The 18691-nt window shown below is 47.9% G+C and overlaps 1 protein-coding gene across 1 annotated transcript in view; it reads left to right on the plus strand.

Annotated features, from left to right (window-relative positions):
- The window catches only part of NDUFS8 (NADH:ubiquinone oxidoreductase core subunit S8), a 38957-nt gene extending 21503 nt beyond the window's left edge, over positions 1–17454 (plus strand). Inside the window, exons 3-7 of the mRNA XM_078656353.1 lie at positions 771–833; positions 2535–2624; positions 4365–4537; positions 5475–5603; positions 17183–17454. Of these exons, the coding sequence (XP_078512479.1) occupies positions 771–833; positions 2535–2624; positions 4365–4537; positions 5475–5603; positions 17183–17314 (587 nt within the window). The 3' untranslated portion in view covers positions 17315–17454. The remainder of the gene's footprint in view (positions 1–770; positions 834–2534; positions 2625–4364; positions 4538–5474; positions 5604–17182) is intronic.
- The last annotated feature ends 1237 nt before the right edge of the window (positions 17455–18691 follow it).

An 18691-nucleotide genomic window follows, 5' to 3' on the forward strand; every position in this document is an offset into this window, starting at 1 on the left:
ATGGTACATATTTGATCATGTGCTTTACTGTTTTCGAAGCTCCCCATGTGCATACAATGGACACCTTTTTTCTATGGATTAAACTAGGACATAGTTTAATAGAAACATAATGTTAAATATAAAAAAAGTGAGTGGGATTATTTCTGCACCCTACCCAAGCAAGATTGAAACCGCATAACAAATGGTGCTCAGCTTTGTATTAGCAAGACAGCTAGACCCAAATAAGGACTCCTTCAGTCATCGCCAGAATGGTGAAAGCCTGGTTGGTCGTGTCAGGATTCCAACCGGTAACCAGGATACAGGATCACCGTAAAACCTACTAAGTTATTTTTATTATCTTTGAATTTGCTATCGGCCCCTCTTCTCCCAACCTCTCCTCCCCGCCAACACACAAGCACAGTGACTGAGGAAAGTGTAAGTTTGTTTATGGCAGTCTCCATATTTTCTATGTGCCAATCTGCACTGAGACTCAGATGTGTATCTTCTGACCACGAGCAACAAATTGGCAGGCCATAAAGTATTTTGATTAAATCCTTTTTATACACTTTAAAGCTGCCGATATACAAGAGCAAGAAGTCAGTCTAAGGCTTCTGTAGTAGTCTATGTAAATCTTTGATCTCCTAGCTCCATTTTTGACTTTTTTCAGCCATGTGAGTTTCCTAAACTGATTTGAGAGAAGCAGCGTGGACAAGTAATAATCTCAGGAGCCAGAGGCCTGAGTTGCAGGATGCCGCAGGTTTCTGACTTTGACTCCATTCTTTTCTCTGCAGGTACCCCAGTCAGTACACTGATTGCGCGCCATTTCAGTGTCACCCTGCAGCGAGGAGCGTTCAGTGAGTACAAGTCCGATAATCTTCATAACCTGACCAGCATTCATGTTTGTTGACAGAAGCTCTGTTTGTGAAGGATGTGGCTGACCATGGCCACTTGGGCTGATGATGTGTGTCACAGCTTTGATCAGGTGTAGTCTTTGACCTCTTTGTTCTGACGGTGTCTTGGCTAGTAGTAATCTCTGCTAGTTATGGATTTCTCTATGGTTGTAGTCCCATGTAGGGAGCAAGGGTGACCCCGCCTTCCTCCACACTTCATTCAACATCTGTTCATGTTTGGAGCATTGATCGTGAACTGAATAGTTGTAGGCTTCCTTGGTGTTTAGCCCGTGGGGTGGTGACCTTACCAAATACCAATCATCGCTTTGGGCCTTTAGCTGAAGATCCTCAGTGAGTCTTTTTGGATGTGGTGACTGTTTGTGTAGGAGTCAGTGCCTTCCTGCTTTTGTAAGGCTCAGTGTCTCATTCTTGTGTAGGGCTCAGTGTCTCCCTTATTGTGCAGGAGTCAATATCTCCCTTATTGTGTACGGTTCAGTGTCTACCTGCCACAGGCTTTGCATCTGTGTTTTCTCTTATGTGTCAGTCTCACTACCCCTGTCCCCTTGCCCCAGGCTTTGTGCCTTGGCCCCCATGCCCACAACCTTTCCTCCCTGCCCTTACCACCTATATCACCATGTCCCTGTGAGTTCGGGCCCACACCACATTATTTTCCATATTCCTTTCTCCTCTTTGGCCACTGACTCCTATACATGTAACACCAAGCACCTTTTTTCAAAGGTGGGTGTGATCCCCGACCCTGCAGTAGGTCTTTTCAGTTCTAAAATACTTCTGCTCCTTGCCCACGCTTAAGAGTTTCGATAAACGGGGAACACAAGACTGCACCTTGGTTTCCTTTTACTCTGTTTTCCCTTGTTGCATCAGTCTAACCCACAGACACTAAAGGTATTTAGGTGCTTCTAAGATAGGGAATGTAAATTGTAAATGTATGTATTTATATAGCGCACTTCTACCCAGAGGCCTCGTAGCGCTGTATTCATAACGCGGTGGAACCCATCCTGGCTTTCCTGTGAAATGTCCACTCCTGGCACTCCCCCAAGATGAAGCCAGGCATCCTAGCGCTGTTGGGGCCGTTATAGAGATTAAGCAAGCTATTGCCCAGAGTCACAGAGTGGGACCCATGATTAGACTAGGCACCGAGGCGAGAATTATCAGGTCTGGGGAAATTGAGTCCAAGAGCCGCCGAGGCGGGAATTGAACCCTGGTCCCGGGCCAGTCCTCTACATCAGGGTCTGCCGCTCTAACAATTGAGCCACGCTTCTCCACAATGCAGCAGACCAGACGTGCCTGCTACTTTGGTTTCTGAAAGCACATTGTATGCTGTCTGAATATGCTGCTGATACTAGAATGTAGGTGCTGTTGGGCTGCTGCATATCATTCGTACAGCACTTACCATCTTCAGAACGTTTTATTCCTTGCAAGGTGTGTGAAGTGGGAGGAGGTGCCTGTGCTCCAAAGAAGGGACTTGCACCTGCTTTGCAAATGCTTTCTGTGTCAAGATGCACCAGAGAAAGCTGCCACTAGGTACTCTGGATTGACAGATACATGTATGGTGTCTACTGTTTGGGAGGGGCTGAACAAAACTTGTTGTCCCAGCTGGCCATGTTTACTTGCCTCATGTTTTTGCTTTCCTTTCCTCGCCTTCAGAGTATGTGAATGCCAGAGAGCTGCCGGACGACATGAAGTCCATCACTGACCGCGCTGCACAGACGCTACTGTGGACGGAGCTATACCGAGGTGCGTGACGGCTTCAGGTACAGACTCTTAGGTAAACCTGGAACACGGGCACCTCTTCAGAAGCGGAGCTTCAGAGAGGAGTTAATTAGGGTCCCAGATCCTCTGGATTCAGTACTTTCCTGACACACCATCTGTTTGAATTGCTCCCTTTTACCTGCAGGTTTCTCATTCTTTGAAGTAACCTAGAGAACAACCGGTTCTTTTCAATCTGTACATGTGAGACTTGTGTGCATAATGACTGCTTATGATGCACATACAGCTCAGACTACTTGGTGCCAATGCAGTGGTGTAAATGGAAACTTGATGGTATTCATTGTATCTGCCAGAAAAGGGTGAAAGGTACCCTACCTTTTATCACATAATACACATTAACATATTAGAAGCGCCTACATTGGTCCAATGTCCCAGGGTGTAAAGGATTCTAGTGTTTTGAGACACAAGGGGAGCTGTAGTCCTGAGGAGCTCCATGGAATAGATTGTGGTTTGTGCATGGTACCAAGGAGTCTTCTGTCACTCGTTAACCTTCTGTAGAAACAGCTCTGCAGTTGCAACAATAATGACAAAAGTAGCAACATGGCCTAGTGTTGTGCTCCTGCCAATGAAGCCTGTCGACCTGCCAGCTCTATAGAGTAAGTGTCTGAAAAGTTTCAGCGCTCCGTCCATCATCTCCTTGTGTTTGCTTAGCTCTATAGAGTGAGCGCCCCTGTTAGCTCTTCCCATTGCCAGCCCCAGAGGATTCTCCATGCCAGTTTTCTCTGCCTTACTTCTCTGTGTGTAAAATTGGTATTTTAGTCCTATTTTAAGCATTTTTCAGGTTTGTTCCCTGTCTCACAGGATTGCTTTCAAGAGATCAAAAAGGCCCATAACTATAGACCTCATTCTTTATATCTAGAACTGTACTCTCAAGGCAAGGACTGTGCCTGAACATACTTGTACTCTGCCTTTCCCAACGAATGCCTGCTAGTCGATACCAGACCTGCATCATGCCTAGGATAGAACACCTGTTTCTTATCCTGTGTTCCTTGAAGTTGGAAACTCAAGAGGCCATGCCCGCCCTATTGGAGTGTGCCCCTCCATCAGCTTACCCCGGAATTGCTTGGTGTATAGCCACTCCCAGGGTGCCTGAATTTGTTGCTGTCCCTCACAGTGGTGGAGCTGAGAACAGGTTTTTAGGTCTGCAGTAGAGCGCGTGATTGTGAGGGCCTTTATTTGGTGAGGGAGGACCGAGGAGAGCATTAGGAAGAGGACAGAAGGAGGGTACGTGTGCCGTCTGAGGACACCAATTGTATTGTTGCTCAATTCTATGTGTACAGAACACATTTTTATTGCATCATATTGAGCCTTGACAGGAAAACTGGATTGGAATTAGAGCATCATTTACACAAGAAGTCCTTTGAGGTTGCAGAAATATCCCATTACTCCGTTGGCTTCACTCGTGACCTCCTTACAATCTCAGGGCTCACTTTCTCCATTTGTTTTATCATTGGTTCACCATTCCCAACTATCTCTTCGGTCTCCTGTTTAGTAGCTCTTTCCTTTTACTCTTTATAGAACTTTCTCAACCCCCTTTTACCATTGCTATCCTTTTCTGGAATTATGCCTTTTCCCTTTTTCTTTAGTCCCTTCCCCCGTCTCTCATCTGGCTGTCCTTCCCTTACATATTTCTCCCTTCTTCCTGGGCTTCTCTTTTGCCATCTTGTCTTAATTACACTTCCTTCACTTATCATTCTTTCTCGTCAGGCCTGGCCATGACAATGAGTTACCTGTTTCGTGAGCCTGCTACCATCAACTATCCGTTCGAGAAGGGACCACTGAGTCCGCGCTTTCGGGGTGAGCACGCCCTGCGCAGATACCCATCCGGAGAGGAGAGGTGCATCGCCTGCAAGCTATGCGAAGCCATCTGTCCTGCTCAGGTGAGGATCTAAACCTGAAAGGGACATCCAGGGTCCTAAGCCTAGTCCTGGCCTAGTCAAATGATCATCTATCTTTTGCCACCAAACTGCATCTACAATCCCAAGCCCTTCATTACGAGGTATGTGCAGTGCAGGTACTGAGTGGAATTTCGCTCCACAACACACACAGTTGCCTGGTATTCCCACACGCATTTTGAGAGCAGGAACACCAGAACTGATTTCACATCCCAGAAAATGTAGCTTTTAAAATCACATTTGGAAAGGGCTGCATTGCAGCTAGGACCTGTTTTAACAGCGTACTTTTCAGTCCCTCTGTCAAAGTACAAGTAGGGGTGTTACATGCTCCCCTAGCACAATACATCATCCCCTTCTTTCTTCCCAACCCTTTCCTGCTCAACTCCTCATAGACATTTATCACCTGCTTGGGGCAACGGATAAAAGTATGTTTTAAAACCCATGGGATGATGAATACCGTGTGGAATTGCACCTGGTAAAACTGAGTCTGCACAGCTGTTCCCAAATCCATGTAGTTTAACTCCTAGAGGTGTAATTGGGTGCAGGCACTGTCTAAATCCTTCATTCCGATCACCCACTACACCTAACCCGTAATCGATACCTAAGGCTCCGGTCTTCACCACAGAAGTGTATGGATCCACGACAGTGAAGACTGTATTTTATTGCCACTCTATCCACTGGTGCTAGTCCTTTAAGGGCATCATTAGCTCTCCTATATTAAAGTTCAGTCTGTAAGAACTTGTATTTAATGCCTCAGCCCCTCCTTTGATCTTTGATCAGTCATATATTTGCTCACTGTCCAGCTGTTCTTGTGAGGGCCAAAGATTTACCAAGATACCCATTGAGACCTGTTTTCCAGACCCCCCTCTCCTCTTTCAGACAGCAGATCTGCATTCGCATCATTATGCTTTTGTGTTCACAGGCCATCACGATTGAAGCCGAGCCCAGAGCCGATGGCAGCCGCCGAACCACCCGCTACGACATCGACATGACCAAGTGCATCTACTGCGGGTTTTGTCAGGAGGCCTGTCCTGTTGACGCCATTGTGGAGGTGAGCAGTGCACGCTGAGTGATGCGCATGTCTAATTGAGTGGAAGTGAGTCCTTCACGCTGAGCAGTGTGGTGTGCTCATCTATTCAACATTAACCTGTGCATTCGAGAAGTGGTGCGGTTTACCCTGTAGTTGCTAACAGTCATGAGTCCACCAAACATTCACAGTTGCAATCAAAGATGTGGAACCATCCAGGATTTAGGCTGCTTACGAAAGATGTGAGCAATTTACAGGCTCTCAGCGAATTGTGCAGGTTGTTTCAAAGCTTAAGGCCCAGATACGCAAATACCTAGCCACCGTGGCGAGATTTCTTAACTCTAGGAACCACTGAAAGATTCTGATAGCTGGAGCGGAGTGCGCGTTTTAGAATGTATCCAGGCACCAGAGGTCTCAGATACATTGGCCCTGCGTTAGCGAGGTACTTGTGCATATAAAGTAAGGCCTTAAATTGGACGCGCTGTTCAATGGGCAGCCAGTGCAGAGTATGTACAAACCTTTAAAACCTCATTTCTGTTAGAATCCATCCCAACCCTCCCCCACCCACTGCACACTTCGTTCTAAGTTTTTGGGATTATTTTTCTTCAGGGCTTGATCGGAGAGTATTCACTGTTATTTTAATTTCTTTGCTATTCAAGAAGGGCATCAAAAGCAGTGCAGTGTGTCATCGTGGGATAAACATTCAAACCCTCCATTTTAACTAGTGTAGAGACATTGCCTCCACCCATGTTCAAACCCTAGCAGTTTCGTGCCGTTGCTGGTTTATTTACACCTTCATTACCAGAGTGGCAAGTCCATGGTAGTGGAATGGCGAGACGTTATTTGGTATCGGCATGTCCCTTTTCTTTCTGGCCGCCCTGTAGGGCCTCCTCGTGGAAGCCATAGCTAGTGGGTGACACATTGGGGCTGCCTGCAGCCTTTTGATTTCTTTGATCCCCCCTCCCCGCCCACTCACTCACCTGCACTACCATAAATGCGTGGGATTCCCAAGCTCAGATAACCCTGTAAGCCTTGTGACTACATTCCATGGGGTGCACAGACTGCCTTCAGTAAAAGAGAAATCCCCAGTAGTCCCCTTTGCCTAGAACAGAGGGTGCTAGCAAACACAGGGGAGGTAATCCTAAAGAGTAACCTAGTGTGTGGATGTGGGTGTTGTCTCTTCTACCCCTGGGAACAGACCTCAAACTCTGAGCCCGTGGAAATGTGGCATGAGGTGGCTACCGTCAGTTCACAGCAGGTAGTCTCCACTGCCACTCACACTATCTTGCCTCCCCACCTGCTTGTGTTGGTATCGAGGAGTTAATACCTCCATTCCTTTATGGCCTAGCGGGTGATTGTTGGGGCAGAGATGGGAAACCTGTGATCTCATTGGTAGTTTCCCTACCTTCTTACCTCCCCTTATAATTGGTGTATTGAAACTAACACCTTCCTCTATCAAGGTATGAATGAAGTCCTAATTGTACTTCCAGTTTTTTCAGATGACCAACGGTTTCTTCATCCCAATGTCTCTCATGAATAGAGAGTTACTAGGAACCTGCAAGATAAACTTGTCTTTTTGTTAGTGAGAAGCAACTTGACTTGAGAGTGGGTGTTTCATACAGCTGACCCTACGAAGGGAAAAGCTTTGCCCCAAATGATTATTGCATATTGAAGAATAATCGGAGGATTATAGCAAATGATGGCTGAAAACAGCCTGTAGCCAAAGAAAGCAGGGACTAGTCTTAAGAAGGCATGAGGAATATTGAGAGACATTGAAAGAAAATTATATAGTCAAACAGTAAGCAGTGTACATCAAGTTATGGCCATGTTTATGAATTCTAGAGACAAGACAGATTACTGCTTCAGAAGAACAGCAGGATTTGGGATGGACCAGATTTGTCAAAAACTAGTGGTATGACATTCTATCTAACGTCTAACCACACAAAACTAAGACCTGTTTTTAACACCTCTTAAGTTTAGAAAGTGCCATTCATCAAAAAGGCATGGTGTGATTGTCTTCTGAGGTTTTGTTTTAATTGTCCTCTATGCATATGCAATACAACTGAAAATAGGATGGGCAGAGCAATTGTGGAAAAACAAAAGTAAAATTGGTACCAGTGAGAGAGGTTATGATATTTGAATTGTTTAGAGCCGTTTTGTCCATATGAAACCACCTGTGGGAAGTCCTATCAAACCGGTATTGTCCCTCTCAGGGCTGTCTCCAAAACTCATTTCAGGAGCATGCCTCACGGGTACAGCGTGGTCCACTGTTTGTTACTGCAGACAGGTCTAGTAATATTACACCATGCTGTGACTGGCACCATCTGTTTCTAATTTTACGTGGCACACGTGAGGTACCCAAACATATGCACTACCTTGGCTAGGATAGGAAACAGCCGTCGAAGAAGATGAAACAAATTATTTATTGGCTGCACAAGCTCTATAATCTTTTGGGACCAAGAGAGAGGTTCTGCATCAGTATCCACATTGAGCATTCTCATTGCTTCTCTTTCCTATTCAATCCAGAGATTGGGTTTGATATGTGTAGTTAGAGAGGAATCCGCTTTATGTATCCTTAATTGTTGATGTACTTATCAGATGAGATATTACCCTGGCACTGGAAATGGGTGTGGCTGAGTTGAATTGTGTATTGTATCAAACTGCAGCCTGGAGAACACAGAAAGCTCAGAGGCCATGCCATTTTCCAATTAAAATCTGCTCTATTAATGTCCATGCCCTTGATGCGTCTGCCCTCTGCCACCAACTCCTCGTGGCGCAGTTACCTTGTCTGGTAAAGCATGCAGGTGAGTGCATGTATGGATAGGGAAAGCATTTATGTGACTTCGTGAAGGGTCGGATGAGGTGTATGAAGTCCTAGGCTGTGTCTGAGCAGGTCACAGGGAACTAGACTGGCATAAGCAAGGAGAATGATTGGAAAGTACTGCTGAATGGAGACTCTATGCAGGCACAGCAGGTGTGGCAGGGGAAGGGTCACAAAGGATTCGAGCAATGTCTGTGTGAGAATGCGCCTGTGGGGCTACATGTATGTGTGCTGTGGAGAAGTGTGGCTCACTGGTTAGAGCAGGCAGACCCTGAAGCAGAGGTCAGACCCGGGACCAGGGTTCAATTCCCGACGCGGCAGGGTCTCGAGCTCAAATGTCCACGGACTCGATAATTCTCGCTTCGGTGCCTGACCTAATCATGGGTTCACACTCTGCAACTCTGGGCATTAAGCTTGCTTAATCTCCACTACGGCCCCCCGCGGCGGGATGCCTGGCTTTCACCTTGGGGATGCCCTTTAGGGGCTATCTCACAGGGAAAAGCCAGGACGGGTTCCCAAGGCAAAGCGCTTAGAGACCCCTGGGTTGTAAGCGCTATATAAATCCAAACATACATACATACATACATACATAAAGCCCAGAAAAGTTGTCCAATTATAGAGCAGAGAAGAAGATGCAGCACTAGCTAGGATGTTGTGCTAGATCAGGGGTCTCCAAACTACGGCCCGCAGGCCATGATGGTCTCCCACCCCAGCTTTAAGAGACTCAAATGGGGGGGGGGTGATTGTTTCTCCTCTGAAACCCCTGCAGTCTGGAACAGTGGCCTATAAATATCAAAGCAGCGCCCACCTTACTGACTTTTAGGGCGCTGCTCAAAACCTGGCTTTTCAACCCCTAGTCCTTTTTTTTTTTTTTTTTTTTTTTCTCGCCTAACGTCACGCCTTTTCAGATCCAAGACACCCACGGGTATTTGTGCGCTTAAGAAATTGATTAACATAACACATTCGGCCCTCTACAATTTTATCTGTTGCTCAGCAACTTTAGCATTAATGGGCTGAAAGGAGTAGTTTCTGTCCTGTAACTCCAGTTCTGTAGTAGGGGTATCTCTGTTATAGTCATAATCTAGTGAATAGTCCCGCCCATGTGCGAGGACCCCGGCAATCAAAAATAATCTCTTAAATTGTCAGAAAATTGCAGAACTGCAAAGACACTTAAGAGAAAATTTAAAGACAAATAATGCAGCCTATATCCACAGGCTACACTGTCCAGTACTTCAACTAGAAAATTCCACCAAAAATCCACAAACAGCAAAGCCTGTCAAGATTTCCCTTGCTTCAACAGCAAACACCCTCAGAAATGATAGAGAGGAAGGCATGGACAGACAAGCCCCATAGGCTGCCATTATGTGGCTTAAATAGGATACTGTGCCTTTAAGAGAACTTTCCAGAACTTCTCCCAGTATCCCAGAATGCATAGCAGGTCCCTCTCACTTCAGTTCTTTTTGAAGGCGTAACACGCCAGACCTGTCGCATTCCTTAAATGAACATCTCTCTCCACCGGGGAGGCGGGAGGGCGCTTATGACTATAACAGAGATACCCCTACTACAGAACTGGAGTTACAGGACAGAAACTACTCCTTCTGTAGTAGGGGATCTCTGTGTATAGTCATAATCTAGTGAATAGAATGGCAAGCCCATCCCCACACCAAAGCGGCGGTGGAGAAAAGAGAATTAACACCACTATTGTGCGAACAGATTTCGCAGCGAAGCCTGCCAAACCTGAGCGTCTGCCCTGGCATCAGTGTCCAGGCAGTAATGCTTAGCAAAGGTATGAACCGACTTCCAAGTGGCCGCCTTGCAGATTTCTGCAATCGGAACATTACGGAACAAGGCTGTCGTGGCAGCTTTGCCCCTGGTGGAATGAGCCTTAGGCTTACCTCCTAAGGTCTTATTAGCTTTTTGGTAACATAACTGTACGCAGGACACAATCCACATAGAGATAGACTGCTTAGAGGTCGCAAGACCCGTCCTGACTGATCCATAATTGATAAACAATTGGTCAGACCTACGAATATCTTTGGTCTTATCCAGATAAAATGTCAATACCCTCCAGGGAATGTAACGACCTTTCTGCTGGAGATGAAGGATTCTGAAAAAACGTAGGCAAAGTTATGGTCTGGTTGACATGAAAATCAGAAATAACCTTGGGAAGAAATTTAGGGTGAGTACGCATAACAACCTTAGCAGCATGAAATACAGTATAAGGTTCTTGGCAACACAGCGCCTGAATTTCACTCACCCTGCGGGCCGATGTAATGGCCACAAGGAACGCCGCCTTCCAGGACAGGTGCTGCAACGAAGCCTTATGAATAGGTTCAAAAGGCTCCCTCATCAACCTGGACAGCACCACATTCAGTTCCCATGAAGGCGAAGGAAGCCTAACAGGAGGGAACACCTTCTTCAGGCCTTCCAAAAAATCTTTGATCACAGGGATCTGGAAGAAGGAAGTCTGCGAAGGACATTTCCTGTAGGCAGTCAAAGCAGCAAGATGAACCTTAATAGAATGGACATTAAGGCCAGACTGCGCCAACTGTAGAAGATAAGGAAGGATGACATCTTCCTTACATGTCGTCGGATCATAGTTCTTGGACTTGCACCAGATACAAAATCTCTTCCACTTGTACGCATAAGAAGTCCTAGTGGAAGGTCTCTTAGACTCCTTCAGTATGTCCATACAATCTGCAGGGAGATTCAAATGACCATATTGCACTATCTCAGGAGCCATGCTGCCAAACTCAAAGACGAGAGGTTGGGGTGCAACATCAGCCCCCCGAACTTCGTGAGAAGGTCCGGCCTGCACGGCAGCCGAATGTGAGGAAGGAGAGACTGGTGAAGCAGGTCCGTGAACCACCACTGTCTGGGCCATTCCGGGGCAATCAGTATCATCCGTGCCCTGGACTGGGACAGCTTGATGAGAACCGTCGGAATCAGGGGAATGGGTGGAAAAGCGTACCGAAAGCTGTTCGACCAGTTGATCCATAACGCATTCCCCAGCGTCCCCGTCTGGTAGTACCTTGAGGCGAAGTCTCTGCATTTTCTGTTTTCGGCAGTGGCGAACAGATCTACGTCTGGAGACCCCCACCTTGCGGAGACTTCTCCTAGTACTTCGTCGTTTATGACCCATTCGTGGTTTTCCTGAATCAGTCTGCTCAGCGCGTCTGCCTGAACATTCCGCACACCTGGCAGATGGGTAGCCGTTATCGTGTCCTCAAGCCAGAAGCCAGTGCCAGATCGCCTGCTCCTCCTGCGACAGAGTGCGTGATCTCGAGCCCCCCTGCTTGTTGAGGTAATACATCATGGTCGTATTGTCCGTCTGTACAAGTAGAGAGTTGGTCTGGAAGGACGGGTGAAAGGCCTTCAGTGCCAAGTGAACAGCTCTGAGTTCCAGGAAATTGATGTGGTACGTGGACTCCGTCGGGGACCACGTCCCTTAAATTTGCAGGTCTCCGGAGTGCGCTCCCCATCTCTGGAGAGAAGCATCCGTCACGATAGTCTGAGTGGGAATGTCCTTGTGGAAGGGAACCCCTCTGAGGAGATTCTCCACTGAACACCACCACCTCAGAGACTGAAGAGCATGCAGAGATAGACGTATCTTGTCGTCCCAAGATCCTCTCCTCTGATCCTCCAAGCACTCTTGCAACGGTCTCATGTGCAGCCGTGCATGGGGCGTTAGGAAGATACACGAGGCCATCGATCCCAGTAGAGAAGACACCGTCCTCACTGTTGTGGATGGAGTGGTCATAAGAGCCCGAGCCTTCCGAAGCAGTGATAATCGTCGCTCCTCCAAAGGAGACACGCTTGCCGACAGCGTATCGATGGAGGCTCCCAAGTACTGAATGCACTGGACTGGAGTCGGTACCGACTTGGACATGTTGATGTGCAACCCCAGCTTGTTCAAGAGAACGCACGTCTTCTGGAAATGCGCTTGCGCTTCCGTGAAGGAGGAGGCCTTGATCAACCAGTCGTCCAGGTACGGGTAGACAAACACCTTGTTCCTCCTTAGGTGTGCAGCTACCACCGCCATGCACTTTGAGAACGTTCTCGGCGCAGACTTCAGTCCGAATGGCAGTACTGTGTATTGATAGTGATTGGCGCCGACTTGGAACCGCAGGAACTTCCTGTGTTTGTGTGCAATGGGCACATGGAAGTATGCATCCTGGAGGTCTATGGCACACAGCCAGTCTCCCCGTTGCAGCTGAGGATAAATCTGATGCAACGACAGCATGCAAAACTTTTCTCTGCGAATCCACTTGTTTGCTCGTCACAAATCCAGAATGGGCCTGAACTCGTTCTTGTCCTTTTTGCGAACCAGAAAGAACCGGGAGTACAGACCTCTTCCTCTTTGAGACAGAGGTACGTCTTCTATCGCCCTTTTCCTTAACAGGATATCGGCCTCCGCCTGGAGCTCGCGCAGTTGATACAGCGAGCTGACCGGAGGAATTGATGGAGGCGGGCTGGTGAACCGAAGACTGTATCCATTGCAAACAATATTCAGCACCCACTTGTCCTGAGTAATTTTTCTCCACTCTGCCAGAAAATATTGAATGCTTCCCCCCACCGGAGCGGGTAACCGTTGCAGGGGAAGTAAGCGCTCAGGGCCTAGACCCGGCCTGGCCTTTAGTCTCTGGAGTCAACTGATGGCCGCCTCTGCCTCTCTGGCGCTTCTGGAACGGTCTTCTGAACTGCTGCTGCTGTTGTTGTTGCTGCTGTTGTCCAGAAGACTGGCCACGCCCTCTGCCTTGACCACCGAACCGACGTTGGAACGGACGGTACGACTTCTTGGTCTCCTTGGGCTTCTCCAAACCCACCGCTGTGAGCGTTTCGGCCTCCGCCTTCATGCGGGCCATTTCATCATCGGCGTGCTTCCCGAACAGGGTTTCGCCAGAGAATGGGAGATTGGCAACCCTTTGTTGAGCGTCCGGTTTCAGAGACGTAAGGCGGAGCCATGCATGTCTTCGCTGGTTAATTCCGTGGCAGAAACCATGCGCCGCCAGCAGAGAAGAGTCGGCTGCAGCGCTGATGACTTGATTCGCCACCAACATCCCTTCGTTCATCACCTCTTGGAAGTCTTCCCGCTTGTCCCGCGGTAGGAGCTCCACAAACTGTTGAAGGGATTCCCAGAGGGCTCTGTCATACCGACCCAACAAGGCAGTGGCACTAGCGGCCTTCATTGAGGTCGCCGAAGTCCCACAAACTCTTCTCCCAGACGAATCCAACCACCTAGATTCCTTATCTGGTGGAACTGTGGAGGAAGGCGTGGTGGCATGCTGTTTGCGCGCCGCCGTCACAATCACCGAATCTGGAGGGGGCTCCACCCTTAGAAAGGTCGGGTCCGAGTCCGGAGCCCGGTACTTCTTCTGCAGTCTCGAGGGTGCCGCCTTAGTCACCGCTGGGGTGAGAAAAAGATCCATGGCCGGTTCTTCCAGACCCGGCACCAGTGGCAGTAACGGCAGAGACAAATGCTTTTGGTGTAGCGTCTCGAAGATGACTGATGTCTTGGGAGTGGGCACCGTCAAAGTAATGCCCAATTTCGCCGCACCACGTAACAGTACGTCCTGGAAGGACACCAGATTATCAATCGGTGAAACCCTCGTGTCTGGCGAATCCGACAAGGTCGGGGAATAGTCCCTGGTCCCTGACGACCTGGTCCGGGAACGAGACCTGTGCCGCCGTCTAGATCGTGTGGAAGACCTGTTGCGCGAACGTTCCCTTCTCCTGGAACGGGAGCGCGACCTCCCAGTACGTGGGCGCTCCACCGGTTTCCGTGGAGGCGCCTTCCGTGGCCTATCTTGGGGCTTCGGAGTAGGTGTCCCCTTAGGAGGTGTCGGAAGCAGAGGCAGCGACACCGACCTCGGTGGCCTGACAGGAGGCCTCTCCAGCAAAGGCGCGGGCCCATGAGGTGGGACCGGCGGCGGAGGTTGCCCCACAGGGGGTACCGGAGGAAGTGGAGGTAGCGGCGGATTAACCGGAGGAACCTCCTTCGGCAGAGGTGGGGGAGTCGCAGGCCTCGGCGGTGTATATATACCACCGAGTACACCGAGCCCGGTGACTTCTTCGGGGGAGGAGCCTGTGACCCAGACCCTCCAGAGCGTGAGCGACGCCTCCGACGTCCTTCCCCAGATCCAGCGTGACTTTTCGTGCCAGAATCCCTTCTGCGCCGCTTAGGGGAGGCGGAGATCCTCGGGGACGCTGATCTCTTCCTGCTCGACGTCGAGCGTCGTTTTTCAGGTGTGGAACGGCGACCCCTCGACTCCGGCGTCGAACGCCGTCTCCTCAACGTCGAGTGCTTCTTCCTCGACGACGACCGTCGCCCCCTCGACGACGAACGGTCAGACCTCGATGGCGAGCGTCGACTCTTCCTTCTCGTCGACCGTTTCCTCACAGTCCTCGACGTCGAGGAGCCCCTCGACGGCGATCTGCTTGACGGCGACCGGCGGTGTAGCTTCGACGGCGCGCGCCGGTGCCTCCTTCGTCGACGGCGATGCCTCGACTCCGACGACGAAGACGCAGTCGGCGGTGACCTCGACGGCGGCCTACCCAGGCCTCTCGACGTCGATCTTCCACGCTGTCTCGACCCGGAGCCCCGGGGAGAAGGGGAACACACCGTCGTCATCCCTCTCGTCGTCGTTGTCGATGCAATCGACGTCGACGGAGACCGGGACCTTTTGCTGGTCTTCCTGCCTCTGGGGAGCCCCCCAGAGGCCTCAGCAGGGGCAGAGGGAGCCTTCCCAGCCTGCCCAGACCCACCTGCAGCCTGCAGTCGCCTCTTCCAGGCCTTGGAGCCTAATTCTCAGCCTTTCCCTCAGGGTCCTTGTAGAAAAGGTCTGGCAGATGTCACAATCTTCAGGGACATGCTCTTCAGGGAGGCAAAGAATGCAGACGTCGTGTGGATCAGTCTTGGCCTTCTTCCTTCCACATGCTGGGCACTTGTCGAATAAAGCAGGCATTTTAGATCCCTAAAATGCCTGAACCAAACACACAGAAGTGAAAGGAAACACCAAGCAGCAACTGAAAACACTTTTAAATCCAAAAAGTGTACAAAACTTCAATAAACCCTTGAAAAAGGGAGAGCTCAATGCACCAGGGTCCTGTAAGCAGGAGCCTTCAAAAAGAACTGAAGTGAGAGGGACCTGCTATGCATTCTGGGATACTGGGAGAAGTTCTGGAAAGTTCTCTTAAAGGCACAGTATCCTATTTAAGCCACATAATGGCAGCCTATGGGGCTTGTCTGTCCATGCCTTCCTCTCTATCATTTCTGAGGGTGTTTGCTGTTGAAGCAAGGGAAATCTTGACAGGCTTTGCTGTTTGTGGATTTTTGGTGGAATTTTCTAGTTGAAGTACTGGACAGTGTAGCCTGTGGATATAGGCTGCATTATTTGTCTTTAAATTTTCTCTTAAGTGTCTTTGCAGTTCTGCAATTTTCTGACAACTTAAGAGATTATTTTTGATTGCCGGGGTCCTCGCACATGGGCGGGACTATTCACTAGATTATGACTATACACAGAGATCCCCTACTACAGAATGTAATTTCTCTGTTTTCCAAAGCCTCTGATTCCGACCATCAAAGGTAAATGTACATCCAATTCCTTTGACAGCCTGTAGGTGGCAGAAAAGCCTCTTGAATCTTCTCTTTGTACTCGTTATATATTTCTCAGTTTGAGCACGGCATTGTTTCTTTGTAATTGTATTGTATTGTAATCATATATAGTGCTTACTACCCCAGACGAGGCGTCGAACCGCTTTTTCGGTGAGAAGCACGCTACTCTGGGAACCATAGAGGATTAGTGTTGAATTAGTATAGTGAAACATGCAAGTACATTTTAAGTGGTGGATAGGTTAGTAAGTTATTTGGATTTGGAATGATAGAGGAGGAAAAAAGGTGTCTCATTTCTCTTTTGTTCTCAATCCTATCATGCTGATTACAAATAAGATCCAAGTAAATCTTCATTTATTTAAATTGTATTCATTCATTTATAAAACTGATTTTTATTCAGGCCACAAATAATTGTAAAATATACAATGTGGCCCTTGTACTGAACAGTTGGGAGACCCCTATGTTTGATGAATGTCGCTATAGTGTGTAGCAGAGAAAAGGGCAACACTTAGGTAGAAGATGAACAAGATAGGAGCAGGCGTGGATCCTACAGAATGCCTGATGTGAAAGTGAGTGCCGAAGATGTGAAAACGGAGGATGTGGAAAGTGTGCGCCTAGCAGTTTAAGATGAACTGTGTAAACCAGTCCAATGTCCGGTCTTAAACACGAGCGCTACATAGCAGAGGATGACGGGGGTCTGTTTACTCTTGTATTCTCGCCCTCTCACTTTATTTGCAGGTTCTCAGGTTACAAATTATGCTGAAGAACACTTGGCAGACACGATGGAGCCTCGGGCCTGTAATCCTAATTCACAGACACAGGCGTCTCTGCCATATTCATTCACCGATCCTTCATTTTCCACCTTACGGTTTCTTCTATCTTGGTGCTCAGAACTGAGATGGCTGCCATGAGCAGGGCTTTCATGGTTCTCTAAGCTTCAGCCCTCTAGCCACAAAATCCTTATTTTCTATCTAGGGTCTTTTTGTAAAAAAACAAATAAAAATTACTTTTTAATAAGATGCTTTGAAAAATGTTGCTGGCAGCCTCCCACGTTCACCATTTGTGTGTTCTAAAGCAAGGAATCTGAAAAAGATCCCTCAGTGAGAAGAAAGATTAGAGTATCTTTAACTCTTCCTTGGGTAATGCATGTCTCCCTCTCTTCTTCTTTAGGGACCCAACTTTGAATTCTCTACGGAGACGCACGAGGAACTGCTCTACAACAAAGAGAAGCTGCTCAACAATGGAGACAAATGGGAGGCAGAGATTGGCGCCAACCTGCAGGCGGACTTCCTGTACCGGTGACCCACAGCCACCTCTCCGGGGGCTGCCACTGTTGCTCTGCTCTCTGTGTGTGCTATCACTTCTGCAACATTGTGTGACCGATTTGAAATGTTTGCTGTATTTAATTGATCCCTGTAAAAATAAAAAGTTTGGAGTAAGTAGTTTTTGACCTCCATTCTATACTGCGTGGATACCCACTAATCCACCTTCAGGCCAGAACTGCCATCTTCTTGGCCTGATGAGGAATGTTCAGGGCGCTCTTGCTGTAGCAGGCCCTTTGGGTTTGATTGCTACACCCTCTTGCTTGGTGGACTGCTATAGCAACCACATGCTGGAGAGAGTTCAGGAAGGCATGTTTTGTTTCTTTTCATCTTAAGCAGGTTTTCTTAGGCATAACGAGGTATTGTTTTATTTTCAATTTGCCAATTTTGTTTTGCATGAAGTGTGGCGATGTCTCAAGTGAGACCGCATACTTTATTGCGAAATGCTGAGAATGCGTTTTTCATCTGTTTTGATAGTAGTGGAGAGTAGTGTGGAGGACATAGTACAAGGAATGGTGAACATCCGATTATAGATCACAGACCTGTTACCTACATCTTGGATCCGTTCAATAAATTGGTCCCGGTGGAGAGTGAAATGTGTTTTGGTTGTTCTTACTATATAGTTTTGTTACCAACCAGTAGTGTTGTGCAGCATGAATGAGAGGAATTGTCTCCTCTGCACCACACACCATATATTGGGTTCTCTAATGGTATTTTAGAACAAGTAATTTAAATATTGAAATTTCATGTGCATTGATATGGAGCTAAAAAGTGAAGGCGTTCATGTGTCAGAGAGGGCCCGTTCGAGAGGAGGAACCATGCTCCTCTTTAATAGCTTATTCAAGAGCATTTTATGTAGCTAGTCCCGTTGATCATTTTGTGGCAGCACCCGTACGATTTAGGGCCACATGTATGTACCTTTTTTAAGGTCGCAAATGGTCCATTAGCAACCGGAAAAAAACTGCTTTCCCAATGTACCGAACCCTATTTTGCAATTCAGTAACCTATTACCTCTTCATAAAATGAGTTAGCAATTTTATATTAGGAAGGGGCACTGTTTAGGGTGCCCCTTCCTAATATCGAATTGGAACTGTATGTAGGAATGTTTTGTGACAGAAATGCTGTCGGAAAACATTCTCATTTTACCACCTACTTCAAGTAGGTGGTAACCCTTTATCAAACAGGAAGGGGGTTTTAAGAGCAGGTAGTAGTCCAACAGACCACTGCCAACTCATAGAAAATGAAAAGGAACTTTTTCATTTTTTTTCTAAACGCAGCAGGTTTTGCTTTAAGGAAAACAGGCTGCATTTATAAAAAAAAAAAGATTTTATTTAAAAGCAATCCTGTACATGGTGGT

Source organism: Lissotriton helveticus, chromosome 1_1, assembly GCF_964261635.1.
Source record: "Lissotriton helveticus chromosome 1_1, aLisHel1.1, whole genome shotgun sequence".
Lineage (NCBI taxonomy): Eukaryota > Metazoa > Chordata > Amphibia > Caudata > Salamandridae > Lissotriton > Lissotriton helveticus.